Genomic DNA, 20,673 nt, shown 5'->3' with positions numbered 1-20,673 from the left:
CGTCTTCTATTCCTAGTTGAATTAGTTAGGGGGTGTGAACAAAGTACAAACTTCTTTTACATTCAAATTTCAATAGCTCCTTGGTAATGTGACATACTTACTTCAAACACGGTTCAGAATGTCCAGTGACTACTTTTCTATATTGCATACCCTTTAGTTTGTCAATTTTCATCTCACAAGATTTTACATGAATTTTCCAAATGTAAAGTTTCAATAGCTCATTGGTCATGTGACCTAATGACTTCAAACAAGGTTCATTATGTCCACTGACTACCCTTCTATATTGCACACCCTTTAGTTTGTCCACTTTCATCTCACATGGTTTTACATACATTTTTCTAAATTTAGAATTTCAATAACTCCTTGGTCATGTGACCTAGTGACTTCAAACAAGGTTCAGAATGTCCACTCAGTGGGCCTACACATTGCATACCCTTTAGTTTGTCAATTTTCATCTCACATGGTTTTACATACATTTTTCTAAATTTAGAATTTCAATAGCTCCTTGGTCATGTGACCTAATGACTTCAAACAAGGTTCAGTATGTCCACTGACTACCCTTCTATATTGCACACCATTTAGTTTGTCCGTTTTCATCTCACATGGTTTTACATTAATTTTTCAAAATGTAGAATTTCAATAGCTCCTTGGTCATGTGACCTACTGACCTCAAACAAGGTTCAGAATGTCCACTGACTACCCTTCTATATTGCACACTCTGATGTTTGTCTACTTTCATCTCATACTATTAGACTTAAATCTGTAAGCTTTGCAGGCCTTCATTTTACATGGGTGTTTAAGAAAAACATTTTAAGTCAACAAATGTTCCATCCTCGCAATAACTATCTTTCACATGGACACTAAAAAGATCCGCAAATGGCTGTATGTGGAATGGATGAATGACAGGAGAGGTGTTCAAACAGAGGTGCTTAAAGGAAGGTGCACAGGTAGGCCTCATGAAAAACAGTGTTTCATATGCTCTTTTTAATCACAGTAATAGACAGTGATTTGTCAGTCACAGTGAGCTTTATAATGTGAAAGAATCCTCTTTATAGCATCACTTTCATATACTGTACATTAAAACAAATCATTCTACGTTGAGTATTAGAACGCAGTTTACATAACCTGATAATGACTTGATATTTGAGTGCATTCACAACAAGCCACCTGCAGACAACTTACAAAATGCAATATTGCATTTGAGGGATCGTTTTCCTGATGAAAATACTTATTTGATGCATGGCCTACTATTTCTAACTGGGAAAATAAATTCCTACGTCTTTTGTGAGTAAAATCCTTTTTCCAAAATTGATTTAGGTACATTTTTGTGAAGAGGTATGAGGGTTGTGATATGGGTCATTTAATAGTCAAATCATTTAAGGGATCAATACATTTCTATATTGCTTCCCCAGTATCTCCATGAACCATCAGGCCAAGTGTTTTTGGTTGACCCTGCTGGACAGAAAGAGAAGGAGGAATCGGAACACGCTGCATTCAAATTCAGGTCTTAGTTATTCCATTGTACTGGATCTAATACATATTAGCATTTTACATACATTCATAAGTGTAAAGTTTTTTATGACATACTGTCAAAAACTCCCTTGGCTGCTGGCTCTGTCACTTTCAGACATGTGCAGAGCAGACTTGAACCACAGGGGTTCTCTGTAAAGAGAGAGTAATCCAAGAGGCACAGACACACCCCTTGACTTTCAATTGGCACCTTTGACCTGTATGTATTCTCTCCTGATTGGCTCTGTGGTGCACAGTCTGGCAGTCTGACTAAAGTGCCAGAGGTATGAGGAGAGACATCCTCCTTTGTATTTATGGGAACAAATATTTCCTAACACTTTGGATCCTATTCTTGGACAGTTAGAAGACACAATTCATCAATAAAAAAAAGTGTATTAATCGTCCATGAATAACCTCAAACTTGTGGGTATATGGGTATTTGGGCCAATAAAATGCCAACTCAATTCTGCCACTGACTAGTCTCTCATGCCCCTATGAACGGGGACACAGGGCAATAGTTTTTAATCTAAACCAGCCTTTTTTTACTGGAGTACACTAACCCCTAATTGGGGCTCTTTTCTTTACACATAGTAGCAGTTTACCAGATAACAAGTCAAGAAGAACAAAAAGTAGATTATTGTAAGGGTGTATTACATCCTGTGCTAGCCCCATTGTCATATCCATTCTGGATTCTGAGTGGTAAAATCATAGCTGAAAAATGCATTTATGTATGTGTATACATTTTCCGCCAAGACAGAACTGCCAAAGGGGGTGGAGTTGCAATCTACTGCAGAGACAGCCTGTAGAGTTCTGTCATGCTATCCAGGTCTGTGACCAAACAGTTCCAGCTTCTACTTTTAAAAATCCACCTTTCCAGAAATAAGTCTCTCACTGTTGCCGCTTGTTACAGACCCCCCTTAGCCCCCAGCTGCGCCCTGATCACCATATGTGAATTAATTGCCCCTCATTTATCTTCAGAGTTTGTAATGTTAGGTGACCTAAACTGGGACATGCTTAACACCTCGGCCGTCCTACAATCTAAGCTAGATGCCCTCAATCTCACCCAAATTATCATGGAACCTACCAGGTACAACCCCAAATCCGTAAACTCGGGCACCCTCATAGATATCATCCTGACCAACCTGTCCTCTACACCTCTGCTGTCTTCAACCAGGATCTCAGCGATCACTGCCTCATTGCCTGCGTCAGTAATGGGTCCGCGGTCAAACGACCACCCCTCATCACAGTCAAACGCTCCCTAAAACACTTCAGCGAGCAGGCCTTTCTAAATCGACCTGGCCCGGGTATCCTGGAAAGATATTGACCTCATTCCGTTAGTAGACGATGCCTGGTTATTCTTTAAAAGTGCTTTCCTCACCATCTTAAATAAGCATGCCCCATTCAAAAAATGTAGAACCAGGAACAGATATAGCCCTTGGTTCACTCCAGACCTGACTGCCCTTGACCAGCACAAAACATCCTGTGGCGTACTGCATTAGCATCGAATAGCCCCCGCGATATGCAACTTTTCAGGGAAGTTAGGAACCAATATACACAGGCAATTAGGAAAGCTAAGGCTAGCTTTTTCAAACAGAAATGTACATCCTGTAGCACAAACTCCAAAAGTTCTGGGACACTGTAAAGTCCATGGAGAATAAGAGCACCTCCTCCCAGCTTCCCACTGCACTGAGACTAGGAAACACTGTCACATTCGATAAATCTACGATTATCGAGAATTTCAAAAAGCATTTTTCTAAGGCTGGGCTTGGTTTCCACCTGGCTACCCCTACCCCGGTCAACAGCACTGCACCCCACACAGCAACTTGCCCAAACCTCCCCATTTCTCCTTCAACCAAATCCAGATAGCTGATGTTCTGAAAGAGCTGGAAAATCTGGACCCCTACAAATCAGCTGGGCTAGACAATCTGGACCCTCTCTTTCTAAAATTATCCGCTGCAATTGTTGCAACCCCTATTACTAGCCTGTTCAACCTCTCTTTCGCATCGTCTGAGATCCCCAAAGATTGGAAAGCTGCCGCAGTCATCCCCCTCTTCAAAGGGGGAGACACTCTAGGCCCAAACTGTTACAGACCTATATCTATCCTACCCTGCCTTTCTAAGGTCTTCGAAAGCCAAGTTAACAAACAGATCACCGACCATTTCGAATCCCACCGTAAGCTTCTCCGCTATGCAATCTGGTTTCCAAGCTGGTCATGCGTGCACCTCAGCCACGCTCAAGGTCTTAAACGATATCATAATCGCCATCGACAAAAGACAATACTGTGCAGCCGTATCTATCGACCTGGCCAAGGCTTTCGACTCTGTCAATCACAGCATTCTTATCAGCAGACTGAACAGCCTTGGTTTCTCAAATGACTGTCTCGCCTGGTTCACCAACTACTTCTCTGATCGAGTTCAGTGTGTCAAATCGGAGGGTCTGTTGTCCGGGCCTCTGGCAGTCTCTATGGGGGTGCCACAGGGTTCAATTCTTGGACCGACTCTCTTCTCTGTATACATCAATGATGTCGCTCTTGCTGCTGGTGATTCTCTGATCCATCTCTACGCAGACGACACTATTCTGTATACTTCTGGCCTTCTTTTGACACTGTGTTAACAACCCTCCAGGCGAGCTTCAATGCCATACAACTCTCCTTCCGTGGCCTCCATTTGCTCTTAAATACAAGTAAAACTAAATGCATGCTCTTCAACCGATCGCTGCCTGCACCTGCCCGCCTGTCCAACATCACTACTCTGGACAGCTCTGACTTAGAATATGTGGACAACTACAAATACCTAGGTGTCTGGTTAGACTGTAAACTCTCCTTCCAGACTCACATCAAACATCTCCAATCCAAAGTTAAATCTAGAATTGGCTTCCTATTCCGCAGCAAAGCATCCTTCACTCATGCTGCCAAACACACCCTTGTAAAACTGACCATCCTACCAATCCTCGACTTCGGTGATGTCATTTACAAAATAGCCCCCAAAACCCTACTCAATAAACTGGATGCAGTCTATCACAGTGCCATCCGTTTTGTCACCAAAGCCCCATATACTACCCACCACTGCGACCTGTACACTCTCGTTGGCTGGCCCTCGCTTCATACTCGTCGCCAAACCCACTGGCTCCAGGTCATCTACAAGACCCTGCTAGGTAAAGTCCCCCCTTATCTCAGCTCGCTGGTCACCATAGCAGCACCTACCTGTAGCACGCGCTCCAGCAGGTATATCTCTCTGGTCACCCCCAAAACCAATTCTTCCTTTGGCCGCCTCTCCTTCCAGTTCTCTGCTGCCAATGACTGGAACGAACTACAAAAATCTCTGAAACTGGAAACACTTATCTCCCTCACTAGCTTTAAGCACCAGCTGTCAGAGCAGCTCATAGATTACTGCACCTGTACATAGCCCATCTATAATTTAGCCCAAACAACTACCTCTTTACCTACTGTATTTATTTATTTATTTATTTTGCTCCTTTGCACCCCATTTTTTCTATCTCTACTTTTTTCTATCTCTACTATCTCCACTTTTTTTCTTTTTTTTTTACTTGCTATATTGTATTTACTTCGCCACCATGGCCTTTTTATATTTTTATTTATTTATATACACTGCTCAAAAAAATAAAGGGAACACTTAAACAACACAATGTAACTCCAAGTGAATCACACTTCTGTGAAATCAAACTGTCCACTTAGGAAGCAACACTGATTGACAATAAATTCCACATGTTGTTGTGCAAATGGAATAGACAAAAGGTGGAAATTATAGGCAATTAGCAAGACACCCCCAAAAATGGAGTGATTCTGCAGGTGGTGACCACAGACCACTTCTCAGTTCCTATGCTTCCTGGCTGATGTTTTGGTCACTTTTGAATGCTGGCGGTGCTCTCACTCTAGTGGTAGCATGAGACGGAGTCTACAACCCACACAAGTGGCTCAGGTAGTGCAGTTCATCCAGATGGCACATCAATGCGAGCTGTGGCAAAAAGGTTTGCTGTGTCTGTCAGCGTAGTGTCCAGAGCATGGAGGCACTACCAGGAGACAGGCCAGTACATCAGGAGACGTGGAGGAGGCCGTAGGAGGGCAACAACCCAGCAGCAGGACCGCTACCTCCGCCTTTGTGCAAGGAGGTGCACTGCCAGAGCCCTGCAAAATGACCTCCAGCAGGCCACAAATGTGCAATGGTTGAATAAAGGTAAAATAAAAAAATACTGTATGTGGGAATGTCTTATGTCCGTCCTACATGTAGTGCTGGTACATGGAATATTCCTCAACTGCATATATCATAAATTGCTATTGCAAATAGAAGTATTATGTTCAACAACTGACATTTTCAGATATTATTTTGACAAACACACTTTCGTGCTTACAATTCATCCTCTATTGTCATAGATTTGGTGGGCACTGTCATCTGTGATCTTTGTGATATGACTTTCTTTAAGGACGTACTGATGAAACTGTCACTTAATATTTTTTTCTTAAAGTCTACAAACGCTCTACAGTCGTGGCCAAAAGTTTTGAGAATGACACAAATATTAATTTCCACAAAGTTTGCTGCTTCAATGTCTTTAGATATTTTTGTCAGATGTTACTATGGAATACTGAAGTATAATTACAAGCATTTCATAAGTGTCAAAGGCTTTTATTGACAATTACATGAAGTTGATGCAAAGGGTCAATATTTGCAGTGTTGATCCTTCTTTTTCAATCCCTCTGCAATCCGCCCTGGCATGCTGTCAATTAACTTCTGGGCCACATCCTGACTGATGGCAGCCCATTCTTGCATAATCAATGCTTGGAGTTTGTCAGAATTTGTGGGGTTTTGTTTGTCCACCCGCCTCTTGAGGATTGACCACAAATTCTCAATGGAATTAAGGTCTGGGGAGTTTCCTGACCATGGACCCAAAACATCGATGTTTTGTTCCCCGAGCCACTTAGTTATCACTTTTGCCTTATGGCAAGGTGCTCCATCATGCTGGAAAAGGCATTGTTCATCACCAAACTGTTCTTGGATGGTTGGGAGAAGTTGCTCTCGGAGGATGTGTTGGTACCATTCTTTATTCATGGCTGTGTTCTTAGGCAAAATTGTGAGTGAGCCAACTCCCTTGGCTGAGAAGCAACCCCACTCATGAATGGTCTCAGGATGCTTTACTGTTGGCATGACACAGGACTGATGGTAGCACTCACCTTGTCTTCTCCGGACAAGCTTTTTTCCGGATGACCCAAACAATTGGAAAAGGGATTCATCAGAGAAAATGACAGTACCCCGGTGCTCAGCAGTCCACTCCCTGTACCTTTTGCAGAATATCAGTTTGTCCCTGATGTTTTTCCTGGAGAGAAGTGGCTTCTTTGCTGCCCTTCTTGACACCAGGCCATCCTCCAAAAGTCTTTGCCTCACTGTGCATGCAGATGCATTCACACCTGCCTGCTGCCATTCCTGAGCAAGCTCTGTACTGGTGGTGCCCCGATCCCGCAGCTGAATCAACTTTAGGAGACGGTTCTGGCGCTTGCTGGACTTTCTTGGGTGCCCTGAAGCCTTCTTCACAACAATTGAACCACTCTCCTTGAAGTTCTTGATGATCCGATAAATTGTTGATTTAGGTGCAATCTTACTGGCAGCAATATCCTTGCCTGTGAAGCCCTTTTTGTGCAAAGCAATGATGATGGCACGTGTTTCCTTGCAGGTAACCATGATTGACAGAGGAAGAACAATGATTCCAAGCACCACCCTCCCTTTGAAGCTTCCAGTCTGTTATTCGAACTCAATCAGCATGACAGAGTGATCTCCAGCCTTGTCCTCGTCAACACTCACACCTGTGTTAACGAGAGAATCACTGACATGATGTCAGCTGGTCCTTTTGTGGCAGGGCTGAAATGCAGTGGCTATGTTTTTTGGAGATTCAGTTCATTTGCATGGCAAAGAGGGACTTTGCAATTAATTGCAATTCATCTGATCACTCTTCATAACATTCTGGAGTATATGCAAATTGACATCATACAAACTGAAGCAGCAGACTGTGAAAATGTATATTTGTGTCATTCTTAAAACTTTTGGCCACAACTGTACATTTATTCACTCTGTGACAGGGTTGGATCCTATATGTTACTTTTATTGTCCTGTAAATGGTTCAGTGCCTATAATTTAGGCTGTGTGTAGAATGGGGCATAAAGGAAATTACCTCTACTAATAAATAATTACTACTAGATTATTGTGATAAGGAAAACAGCATACAAATTTGGCTTGTGTATTCATTTGCCTATAACTAATCATAATTCCATTATTTTTACATAAAAAAAAATAAAAAAGAGAATACTTCAAAATGAGAAGATCCTGCCATGGAAAAGACAACTAGGTGGACATAAAGTGGAAAGGAGGGGAAATAACTCACACCATGCAGCAGGACACCTTCAGCTGTAGGGTCATTATAATGCAGGTTAGATAGTTATATTTTCAATAATGAATGGTTATGTGTTATGTGACAATTAGGTAAAAACTCTATTTTATTGTTTGGTGTAGATGGCCAAGGAAGTTGCACAGAACTTCCCCAACATCCCCTCCCAAATTGATATGGAACCTTCAAAAACACATGGAGCAACTGCGAAAAGAAATGGCTGAGGATATACTAAAAATGTCTGGTAATGACATTTAATTCAAAGTAAATGTGAATTCTTTATTTTTATGGAGTTGTGTGGGACAGCCTTATGTTCAGTTCATGCCTATGATTTCAGAGTTCAACAAAGCAAACAACTGCTTCATGTGAGCCACTGATAAAGAACCTGGATGTGGCCCAAAGACTGACTGGGTTAGTAACTTTGTTTAACATGTTTATAATCTTTTGACAACAGTGACGGCATGTAAGACAATTTATGATATAACACAGTGGATGGCTAATTCGCCATTCTGCATTGATATTTGATATTATTTATAACGTGTTACACTTTGTTTTGATTGAATGTTTTGCATGCCAACTGAGGTTCCATGTGCTGTGCCTAGGAATGAAGACAAAAGAGTTCAACAGAGTAAAGAACACGAACTGGAAGTGCAGTCTTTGTTGTTGAAAATGTATGCTATACCCCATCCACACTGAAGAGGCTCTGACATGTACATCAACCAGGGATAAAGAGAAAGTTAACACGGTGAAATGTTTCATACTTAATTGAAGTTATGTGTCTGTTGACATGTTGGAAAAGATCTACAATTCTCTCGTACTTTGCCCTTTTCCTTTATGGTTGATAGTAACGACGAAAGGAGATATTATCTGTCTCTCTCCTATTGTCTACCACTGTTAAATACTGTGGAAAAATAAAAAAACAGGGAAAATAAGTACTTAGAACTACCAATTACTGTAGATAAATATTAAAGAAAAGGGTAAACACAACACTGGACTGAACCCCCTAATTGTCAAACGAATAATAATGTACAACAATATAGAAGATACATGACTAGAGGTTATGCAATATGGGTGTATATCCACTGCACGCTTCTTAGGTGTGTAATTGACATGACCAAGGAGCTACTGCAAATTTGAAACTATGAAAAATGTACGTTACACCGCGTGATTTTACAGTACACAAACAAGAGTGTGCAATATAGAAGGGTAGTTAGCGGACACTAGGTCACATGACCAAGGAGCTATTGAAATTCTACATTTTGAAAAATTATTTTAAATCTTGTGAGGTGAAAATGGACAAACTAAACGGTGTGTAATATAGAAGGGTAGTCAGTGGACATTCTGAACCTTGTTTGAAGTCACTAGGTCACATGACCAAGGAGCTATTGAAATTCTACATTTGGAAAAATTCTCGGAAAACCATGTGAGATGAAAATGGACAAACTAAAGGGTGTGCAATGTGTAGGCCCACTGAGTGGACATTCTGAACCTTGTTTGAAGTCACTAGGTCATATGACCAAGGAGCTATTGAAATTCTACATTTTTTAAAATTTGTGTAAAACCATGTGAGATAAAAATGGACAAACTAAAGGGTATGCAATATAGAAGGGTAGTCAGTGGACATTCTGAACCTTGTTTGAAGTCACTAGGTCACATGACCAATGAGCTATTGAAATTCTACATTTGGAAAAATGTATGGAAAACCATGTGAGATGAAAATGGACAAACTAAAGGGTGTGCAATGTGTAGGCCCACTGAGTGGACATTCTGAACCTTGTTTGAAGTCACTAGGTCATATGACCAAGGAGCTATTGAAATTCTACTTTTTTTAAAATTTGGGTAAAACCATGTGAGATAAAAATGGACAAACTAAAGGGTGTGCAATATAGAAGGGTAGTCAGTGGACATTCTGAACCTTGTTTGAAGTCACTAGGTCACATGACCAAGGAGCTATTGAAATTCTACATTTGGAAAAATTCTCGGAAAACCATGTGAGATGAAAATGGACAATCTAAAGGGTGTGCAATGTGTAGGCCCACTGAGTGGACATTCTGAACCTTGTTTGAAGGCACCAGGTCACATGACCAAGGAGCTATTGAAATTCATTTTTTTGGAAAAAGTCATGGAAAACCATGTGAGATGAAAATGGACAAACTAAAGGGTGTGCAATGTGCGTCTATGCCATCGGGTTAGCTACAACCAATTTTGAAAGTGTTTGGAGTAATGGTTAAAGAGCTATTGAAATTTGAAAAATGGGATTTGTCACTGTTGACGGTCCCTAACTGCTGTTGGTGGACTAAGGAAAACTACAGGCGAATATCCGTTGAATATTCAACCTGAAACTGTCTTTACCTCGGTGTGTTGCTCAGGTAACGTGCCATATGAAAACTGGTTTTGTGCTATTCCTTCAGGAATATGACGTCAAATTATCCGGGTTGAACAAGAAGCAGTATCAAAGCAATCTGAAGGCCTGAGAATGAATGCATGCTTGGCCTCGAGTCTCACCTAGGACTCAGAGACCTTGCTGTACAGTTTGGGTGCTTGGATGCAATCAAAGTAGCAACCCAAATACTAGAACGGTGAGAACTTGAAGAGTAGCCTACTCTGGCCAACACACAACTATTCTTCAAATATTTTGTAAACTACTATTTTCAGCAAGTCTTCTCTCCTGAACAAGACACCGTCCCAAATATCATACATTTGTCAATGTAAATATGTTAATTTAATAAGATTAATCCATGTTTGTGTTCCAGGTATGAAGCGAGCCTTCCTGCTGCTCAGCAAAAAGATGTGGACCTGTCAAAACCACTCTTCACTACAACTGCTTTGAACGCTGCATGCAAGTGAGTATTACGGTATTCCTGTCAATGTTTCTCCCTAAACCATTATAATCAGGTCGAATGGTTTATGGAGAAACAGTAACACTCACCTGATTATTAATGAAACCTAATCACTATCCCCATGGACATCTCTCCAGATGCTTGAAGATCAAAGTGGACAGGAAGCTGTTAGCGTCATCTGGTGCTAAAAGTAATCTTTGACAGGCTGTGCACCCAGCTCCAGAAACGGGGACAGGACATCTGCAGTAAGTCTGCTGTCATATGATAAAGGGGTTTGACTAACATATGGTGGGAAATGGGTGAATGCCCAGGAAGGGCCTTTGGATTTAAAAACGTACTTCTGAGCAATAACGTTCTGTTAACTAACAATACCTTTTTTTTGTGACATACGATTCAGAAAGATGGCGTTTTAATTATTGTGGCCTTTTTCATAGTGGCCATTTGTACTTTTTCCCCTAGTGTGTGGATTTTTACTTTCCTGAGTGAAAAGAGAATCTAGGTCATTCCTCTCTCTCATTGTTGTCGTGGTTACAGCCTGGTGGGAGAGAGTGGATGTTCTATTTTAGGACCGAAAACTTCAGTGAGTTGGTCTCCCAATCAGGGATGTCCCGATCGCTACGTACAACATGCCTATTACAAGCAATCTCATAATGTTGTGGCTGAAATCAGTTTCTGCTGGCAGTAGGTAGAGTGAGTTCAGGTATGGTCCTCTCTCCCAGGTATGCTCTTTCAGTATCTCTTGATTTTTTCCCCCAATAGAAGAAGCCACTCCAATGAAGAATCCAGTTAAAACGGCACAGAAAAGACACACTCATAGAAAGTATAGGATAAAAAGAGGAAGGTAAGTGTGACCAAATAATAACCATAGCAAATTCCTGATTATGTCCTTAGAAAAGTGTAACTCTTAATCTTTGCTGTATTGCAGGGTTAAAACAGTGTTCGAGGGAATATTTTGCGCTGTCTATCAAGGCCCTTTCCTCCTCCCTTTCAGAGGAAGACCTGCCGACATCTCACAAGCAGCAGAAAGAGGACTCTGAGGAGTGCGCTACACAGGATTACGAAGAGTGGAAGCGAAGAATCTTGGAAAATGCCCTTAAAGCCAATGCATAAAAGTTAATTTGATAGTCAGCTCAGCCATAAAGTGGAAATGTTTTCACAACCTTGGGCTTGTGATCAGTGAAAATGCTGTCTAGTGCTGAGTAGTGAGGCTGGAGCTCTCGTTTTCTTTGCATGTGAACTCTAATGAGCAAGTACATGTCTAGTAATGAAGCACATATGAGTTTACTTCAGATTTTGGAGAAAGTTACCTGAAAGGTGTTTTTATTTGTTTTTTTTATAATTTATTTTATCATGGTTTATTGTTTCAACCATGGTTGTTTTATGCTATAAGCCTTACATGATATGTAAGCATGATATGTTTGTATTCCGTACAGTACTTTACCTTTTCTGCCCCTCAGTGGCAGTGTATGAGACTTACTTTAAGAGAATTCTGCTGTGCTGTTGCTGGTCAATGTGTTGGATTTGTACAGTTAAGATTAACATTCTGTGGCGTTTTGGCGTTCACAATTTATGTTGGATGATAGACAGTCTTACCAGTTGGCATTAGCAACTGTTTTTATTTAGACAGACCACAGTATGAGTTGGAAATGGTTCTGATAGTTTTTGTCACCATTCATTTTTCCATCTGCGATTTTAGAACTACTTCCTACGTTTTGATAACCAGACATCTCTCTCGAACAAGGTGACTTTTATCAATAATTAGCATTGCGAATGAGTAAATTGTGGCAAATATATTGATGACTCACCTCCGAGAGAATTACACAGCTATCAAAACGTCACGCCAAGGTAAGCCTACATCTAACACACAATTTAATTAGAATTGTCATTCAAGTGGCGCAGCGGTCTAAAGCACTGCATCTCAGTGCTAGAGGCGTCACTACAGACCCTGGTTTGATTTCAGGCTGTATCACAACCGTCCGTGATTGGGAGTCCCATAGGGCATAATTGACCCAGCATCATCCGGGTTAGGGTTTGGCCATCAATGGAAATAAGAATTTGTTCTTAACTGACTTGCCTAGTTAAATAAAAAAATTCACAATGTGAAAAATGAATGGCGGAAAAACCATTGGAAGCATTTGTGTTTATGGGTGTTATGGCGATTCCACTGTGCCAGACTATTGACAATAGTATAAGTCTGGCCATTTGTGGCTTCACTTATTTTAATAAATTAACATTTATAGTCATTGAGTTATTCTTGGTGAGTTGAAGTGGAGGTGGGGACACTGTCACAAAATAATGCTCTATGGGAACACCGTACTGTCAGTCAGGTTGTGTAGCATGCAAGCAAGTAGCCCATTCAAAGCCTTCATAGAAGGAAAGATTAACAAGACAAGGTCATCTGTGTGATTTGTAAAGATTCACTTACCATATTAAATAAACCAAAAATGAAAGCCTTGTGAACGTGTCGTTGTGATTTCAACGTGATGTACATTCAGCAAAGCAGTTCAAACATGTCAGTAGGAGTTGTCATTAAATAAACAATTACACCGAAGTAAGTAAGTAGTAAGCTACCTGCTTGAAGCGCACTGTGAGCCCAGGGTAATTTAGTAAGCACTAACAGGAAGACCGCACAAAGTTGTGCACTGTACAGTATAAAAAGGGATTAGAATACTACAGTACACTTCAATGTCCATCAGTGCAATTTGCATACCAGTGCCAGACACTGTTGCAGATCACGTCCTGTTCTGTTGCCTCGGTCCAACTAGCACAAATGGCAGGAATGCCTGCCATGGAGGTACAACTACTCAGTCTTTGACAGTCTTCTCACTGCTATACAGTGTTTATGGGATGATTCTGGCGAAACCTCTTCAGCCTGTTGGCTGCAGCAACCACATAGAAGTGTTTCTGCAAGGAAGTAGAATAATTGAATTTAGATCACTTTCCTATAAAAAAAATATTATTCAGACAATTCACTGTAACACAGATGCAATGTGTAGACCTATGATGGGATGCATGGGAACATGTGTAACAGGCTTCAGTCCTCACCTTCCACTGTTTATGAGCGGCCAGGTAGCGCTGGAGCTTGACTTGGGACTTGAGCCGCACCTGGTGTAATTTGGCTTTATCCTCCAGATTGTTCAGCCAGGCATGCTTCATGCAGCCAGTTGCACTGAGTCGACTGCTACAATACAGACCCAGGATAGGAGTATCAAGACAACATAGGTTGACGGACAAAATGGACATTCATCTAGAGAATTGGTTGACTATAATTTTACACGATGCGATACAACTTCCAAAACCGTATTAATCCTTTCTGTTTATAAACGGAGTTATCAATGCCGCTGCCATTATGGGGTGAAAACATTCTCTGTAACCCATGCCTCATCTAATGCTGGTAGCCTATCAATAAATAGCTGCTGCTAACAGCAGAGATGTACCCATTCCCTGGAAAGAAAAGAAGCCTACAGAGGGAGGCTAATGATGAGCCCACTATGATCCTTTTCACCATGGCTGATAGTGGGTGTTGGGGTGAATAACACACGACTGAGTGCCCTGATTAGGAATGACCAGATCATTAACGGTGACACAGCACAGAAAGAACAACAAGGTGGCTGTTGCCATCTGCAATCCGGGCTGTCGTTGTTTCCTGCCAGCTGACCACTCAGTGAACAGTCCAGTGTGGGAGCACACACACAACTCACTCAGGCCCTGGCAGTGTAGTTTGCATTTAAATGTGACTAAAATGTGCTACTTTCTATTGACTTTCTATATCCTGTTTATTCAACTCATTTGGATTTGATGGCACATATTCAAATAACCCATTTAGACAAATTGCAAAATGAACCATCAACAGTCCGATTGTGATTCAGTGGCAATGAGGTGCATTCAGTGGGAATATTCCTGCCTTACATAAACAATAGGCCTTTTCGTTTTACTAAATGAGATGGTGCTATGGCCATGATTGAGTGGGGAGGACAAAGAGTGGAAAACAATATAAACTCAGCAAAAATAGAAACGTCCCTTTTTCAGGACCCTGTCTTTCAAAGAAAATTTGTAAAAATCAAAATAACTTCACAGATCTTCATTGTAAAGGGTTTCAACACTGTTTCCCATGCTTGTTCAATGAACCATAAACAATTAATGAACATGCACCTGTGGAACGGTCATTAAGACACTAACGGCTTACAGACGGTAGGCAATTAAGGTCACAGTTATGAAAACTTAGGACACTAAGAGGCCTTTCTACTGACTCTGAACACCAAAAGAAACACCAAAAGAAAGATGCCCAGGGTCCCTGCTCATCTGTGTGAACGTGCCTTAGGCATGCTGCAAGGAGGCATGAGGATTGCAGATGTGGCCAGGGCAATAAATTGCAATGTCCGTACTGTGAGATGCCTAAGACAGCGCTACAGGGAGACAGGACGGACAGCTGATCGTCTTCACAGCGGCAGACCACGTGTAACAACACCTGCACAGGATCGGTACATCAGGACAGGTACAGGACGGCAACAACAACTGCCCGAGGTACACCAGGAACACACAATCCCTCCATCAGCGCTCAGACTGTCCGCAATAGGCTGAGAGAGGCTGGACTGAGGGCTTGTAGGCCTGTTGTAAGTCCTCACCAGACATCACCGGCCACGTCGCCTATGGGCACAAACCCACCGTCGGCTGGACCAGACAGGACTGGCAAAAAATGCTCTTCACTGACGAGTCAAGGTTTTGTCTCACCAGGGGTGATGGTCGGATTTGCGTTTATCGTCGAAGGAATGAGCGTTACACCGAGGCCTGTACTCTGGAGCAGGATTGGAGGAGGAGGATGCGTCATGGTCTGGGGCGGTGTGTCACAGCATCATCGGACTGAGCTTGTTGTCATTGCATGCAATCTCAACGCTGTGGATTACAGGGACGACATCCTCCTCCCTCATGTGGTACCCTTCCTGCAGGCTCATCCTGACATGACCCTCCAGCATGACAATGCCACCAGCCATACTGCTCATTCTGACAGGAATGTCAGTGTTCTGCCATGGCCAGCGAAAAGCCCAGATCTTAATCCCATTAAGCACATCTGGGACCTGTTGGATTAGAGTGTGAGAGCTAGGGCCATTCCCCCCAGAAATGTACAAGAACTTGCAGGTGCCTTGGTGGAAGAGTGGGGTAACATCTCACAGCAATAACTGGCAAATCTGGTGCAGTCCATGAGGAGGAGATGCACTGCAGTACTTAATGCAACTGGTGGCCACACCAGATACTGACTGTTACTTTTGACCCCCCCTTTGTTCAGGAACACATTATTCAATTTCTGTTAGTACACATGTCTGTGGAACTTGTTCAGTTTATGTCTCAGTTGTTGAATCTTGTTATGTTCATACAAATATTTACACGTTAAGTTTGCTGAAAATAAACGCAGTTTACAGTTTTTTTGCTGAGTTTAGATGAATAGAACATGAATTGTAAGGAAGATGTAGTATACATACCATTTAGTTGGAATCAGCAGTCTGGTAACAAAGTCCTTAGCCTCCTCTGTGACATTCTCAAATGCCTCTGAATCAAAATCCCAGTTGGCGTGAAGGATGTTGTTCATAGTCTCTGCATCGTTGTCCCCCAGGAATGGAGACAGTCCACTCAGACTATTAAAACAGGGAGATAGTCTTGGTTAGTCACATTTTCATACAGTCCTTCTGTACATTCACTCATTAGAAAGACAAAGCAGTCATCAAAGTCATGATGCTACAGAGAGCTCCGCCTCAGTGCGTCCTGTTGCATGGAATGAAAAGTATGGGCCAGGCATGTAAATACGAAGTTTGAGAATATGAATCTTAGACCCATACCACACTTCAACACAAAGACTGTGGGCAATGGTTACGAAGGAGCAGATGTACGTGCCACGTTCCAGAGAAATTGAAACAAAACACACTCACATGCTGATGCTTACTCTAAATAGAATAGAATAATTAAATTAGCACCATGAAGCCCTGGGTAGTGCTAGGTATTCAGGCAAGCTGGCGGCATAGTAGGGCAGCCACACTTTCTTATTTTGAGCGAACCCTCCTAAATCTCCTTGGACAGCTGTCCGGTTATTAGCATTAATTGAATCTGCCGGGTCCTGAGAAAAGACAGGCGACCATTAGGATGCACACAGTTCATTCAGGGCCATGGTTGAGGCTGACAGGCAACATTGCGAGGGGGCAGCAGTGGGTATGAATTTAGTAATAGCTGAACAGTGTGCTAGTGTGAGTGACAAGAGACAAACATGCGTTTATAGATGGATGGCAAGCATGTTTCCAGTGGCTAGGATACCATTGGTTGACCCTTTACAACAGATCAGATCCTCATGTTACGCCAGAGGAGGCTGGTGGGAGGAGCTATATGAGGACAGGCTCATTGTAATGGCTGGAATGGAATTCATGGAATGGAGCATGTGGTTTCCACATGTTTGATGTGTTTGATATTGTTCCATTTATTGCATTCCAGCCATTACAATGAGATCATCCTCCTATAGTTCCTCCCACCAGCCTCCACTGTGTTACAACGTATGACTGATGCTGCTGCCTAGCAGAGGTGTGTGGTGAGTGTATTTGTCAAGCGGAGGTGTTTCTCTCTCTCTCTGTGTGTGTCTGTGTCTGTGTCTGTGTCTGTGTGTGTGTGTGTGTGTGGTAATACTCACAGCATATAAGTAATGACTCCTACACTCCACATGTCCGTTGGGAATGAGACAAAGTCGTAGTTGACCACCTCAGGAGCCAGAAATTCTGGAGTGCCAAAATTGACCTTTAGTTTCTCTCTGGGTCTGTACCTGAGGGGAGAAGGGCACATTTGAACAATGGTAACATAAAGGTCTCACCTATTACAACAGAACGTCATTGGTGGAGACTCAGAGTTACAGAGATGGCCTACTTTTCACCAACCTGTCTACTGGGTGACTGTTACCATGACTACCTCATTGGCTACTCAATTGAGGATGATAGAAAAAGGGAGATGTCAATAGATGTGATTTGTAGATTAAAACAGCTCTTGTCACTTAATGGAGAAAATATTGAGAAACGTACTTTCTGGCCAGACCAAAGTCTATTATCTTGATCTGGTTCCCTGTGGAGTTGACACAAAGAATGTTCTCTGGCTGAGAGGAAATAAGGAGCGCATGTAAGAATCCTTACACCAGGGTGATACGTAATATAATTAAAATCCATGTCGAACTAACAAGTCTTGCAATATATTCTATGTATAGTATATGATTTTTACCTTGAGGTCTAAATGGAGAATGTATTGCTGATGGAGGTACTGTACCCCCTCACAGATCTGTCTCATAAACACGATGGCATCCAGCTCTGTCAGCTGGTAGTTCTCGTCAACGATCCGGTCAAACAACTCACCACCTTCCACACTGCAAAGACAGGGAGCTGGTCAGTGCCGTAAAAGTGATATTGTTCTACTGTGCAAGAAGCAGAGGAAATTGAGTGGCATAGAGGTTAATTCCACTAAAACAATGCTTTGTAGCCTGGAACAGTGTTTGCCTTACCCACATGAAATGCAGATAGGTGGTGCTATTAGAGTTGCAATTTCTAAATACTGACTTAAGGAGAATAATGACTTACTACTCCATAATAAGCGTAAGGTTTGTCCGTGACTCAAAGGCATCATAAAGCTGAATCAGGTTCACATGGTTAAGTTGGTTCATCACCCCTATTTCATTCTTCACTTCATCCTTTGTTACCCGGTGGGAGGAAGTAAGAGAAGAGAGAGCAGGAAGTCACTCAACCTCAGCAAAATGAAAATCACAATCTATCACATTTCATGATTTTAGAAGAAAAAAACTTCTAACCCCTTATACCCATGCTTATACCCATATCAATTATATGTATATGACACTATACCATAAACACATTAATTCAACAATGTATTATGCAGACCTGTGTTCAAAACAATGATGAATATATACCCTGGATTGCTGATGCTATGTATTGGACAGTGAGAGGCTTTGAAGCCACCGGTCGGCCATATTGGCACACTCCAGTAAGCACAGTCCTCCATAGGAATGAATGGAATTCTACAGTATTTCAATTAAATGTTCAAGGTTAAAATTACATGTATTTAAGTATTTTTGTTGTTGTAGTGGGAACAGTGACATTAGTAATCAATTTTTTTTTTACTATAATTTTAAAGTATACATGAAGGTGTCTGTAATAGAATAAATGTGGCAAAACAAACGTAGACATTAATTAGGAAATACATTTCTATAGCTTCCAAAATATGTTTTACAATGCTGGGGGAGTGCTGAAATGGAGGTATGGTGACTTCCACACACCGCCCCCTATCAGTCATCTAATAATGTGGCCCAATCAACTACTTATAAATAGCCTACTATTTAAAAGTATTTTCAAATAAATCATTTCAAATTCCTAACCGACCTGGGTTAAATGCATGGGAGTGTATTTGAGTCAGTGTATTTTACCATTTTCAAATACATGCCAATACTTTCCAAGCTTATTTCCAAATACATTCCGATATTCAAATACTTGTCTCTTACAGTAAAAAAATATATTTGATAGTAATTGAAATACCCTAAAAAAAGTACTTGAACCCTGGTATTATTCCAGTAAGAAACAAATGAAAAGTGGATATTTCTGATTAGTATGAGTACATAAGAGCAATTTGCCATGGAAATCCCGTAATTACTTCTGAACAAAATGAGTACATGACATATTGGACATAAGAAACATCGTACTTTGCTCAGTGTATGGCTGAGTGTCTCGGAGTCTACGCCCAAAGCTAAGTTTTTGATTGATTAAGAAATACATTATTAATGACAAATTCAATACCAGCTTTCTGTTGTACTCATTCAATGTGTCAATAAAAGCAAGGTCAGAAGAAAAGCCAAAGTTAGAAAATTAAAACAGTGCTTATAAAGAGAGTGTGGTGATTAGCAGGTGCAATACAAGTCACATGTTGAAGGCGAAGGATGTGAAATTAATCTCGACGGGAGCCGTGGTGGATTTTGGTTAAGAGAAGAGACACAGGTGCATGCTGTATGTAAATATGTGCTCTTTAAAAGTGCAAAATGCAGAAATCAATCCCCCATTTCCCAGATGCTAAAATTATAATTGTTCGCCGTCTTTCAGTTTATGTGACAAAACAAGCAATGCATAGTGTACAATCATTGTACCATCTAAACTGCGGTGAACTCTCTTTTCAATAACCAAAAATATTGTATTTTCAGCTGTTTGAAGCTGTTTTAGAGCCAAAATTAAAAGACGCAAAAATGAAACTTATGAACGGGAAGCATAGAAATAGCGCACATAGAACATATCTACCGCTTCTTATGCCGGGTGTACACTACTTTCAAAATCCAAACATCGCTGAACCTCTCACATTAAACAACCGTCTTTCCTGTATTTATTTGTCTTGCTTGTGCACACTAATCGATCTGGCACATATGGTGTGTCACACACTACAAGATTCTTCACTTGGTCACGATTCTCCATACCACCATGCTGTCTCGTGAAAACAATGACATGATGATGTGATTCGATTGTTAACGTAGCTAGAATGAGCTGTGGCTCAAAGCAGCCTCATAAAAGGTTTCAGTCAGACATTCACGCTTGCTACGACAGAGCTGAAATTTGTAGCCAACATTTTGAATTGAATAACATTACTTCTGAACTTCATAGCTGTAACGATTTTACACTTTTGCTTTGGTCAAAGGCAACTACAAATGCATACCACCCTGCATCCCACTGCTGGCTTGCCTCTGAAGCTAAGCAGGGTCGGTCCTGTTCGGTTCTTGGATGGGATACCAGATGCTGTTGAAGTGGTGTTGGAGGGCCAGTAGGAGGCAGTCTTTCCTCTGGTCTAAAAAAAAAAATCCCCAGGGCAGTGATTGGGGACATTGCCCTTTGTAAGGTGCCATCTTTTGGATGGGATGTTAAACGGGTAT

The 20,673-nt window shown here is 41.5% G+C and overlaps 1 protein-coding gene and 1 pseudogene across 1 annotated transcript in view; one reads left to right on the top strand and one right to left on the bottom strand.

Moving 5' to 3' along the window:
- Window positions 1-7,899: 7,899 nt before the first annotated feature.
- LOC129852902 (origin recognition complex subunit 6-like) lies at window positions 7,900-13,199 on the top strand (annotated as a pseudogene).
- LOC129854158 (myosin light chain kinase 3-like) overlaps window positions 12,322-20,673 on the bottom strand; it is a 26,869-nt gene continuing 18,517 nt past the window's right edge. Inside the window, exons 7-13 of the mRNA XM_055920923.1 lie at window positions 18,335-18,444; window positions 17,982-18,123; window positions 17,789-17,859; window positions 17,407-17,535; window positions 16,217-16,369; window positions 13,785-13,920; window positions 12,322-13,643 (exon numbers count right to left, since the gene is read on the bottom strand). Coding sequence (XP_055776898.1) covers window positions 13,569-13,643; window positions 13,785-13,920; window positions 16,217-16,369; window positions 17,407-17,535; window positions 17,789-17,859; window positions 17,982-18,123; window positions 18,335-18,444 — 816 coding nt within the window. The 3' untranslated portion in view covers window positions 12,322-13,568. The remainder of the gene's footprint in view (window positions 13,644-13,784; window positions 13,921-16,216; window positions 16,370-17,406; window positions 17,536-17,788; window positions 17,860-17,981; window positions 18,124-18,334; window positions 18,445-20,673) is intronic.

The sequence above is a fragment of the Salvelinus fontinalis genome, chromosome 4 (assembly GCF_029448725.1).
Source record: "Salvelinus fontinalis isolate EN_2023a chromosome 4, ASM2944872v1, whole genome shotgun sequence".
In the NCBI taxonomy this organism is placed as follows: Eukaryota; Metazoa; Chordata; class Actinopteri; order Salmoniformes; family Salmonidae; genus Salvelinus; species Salvelinus fontinalis.
The sequence above is the reverse complement of the archived record's forward strand: the minus strand, read 5'-3'. Positions and strand labels throughout refer to the sequence as shown.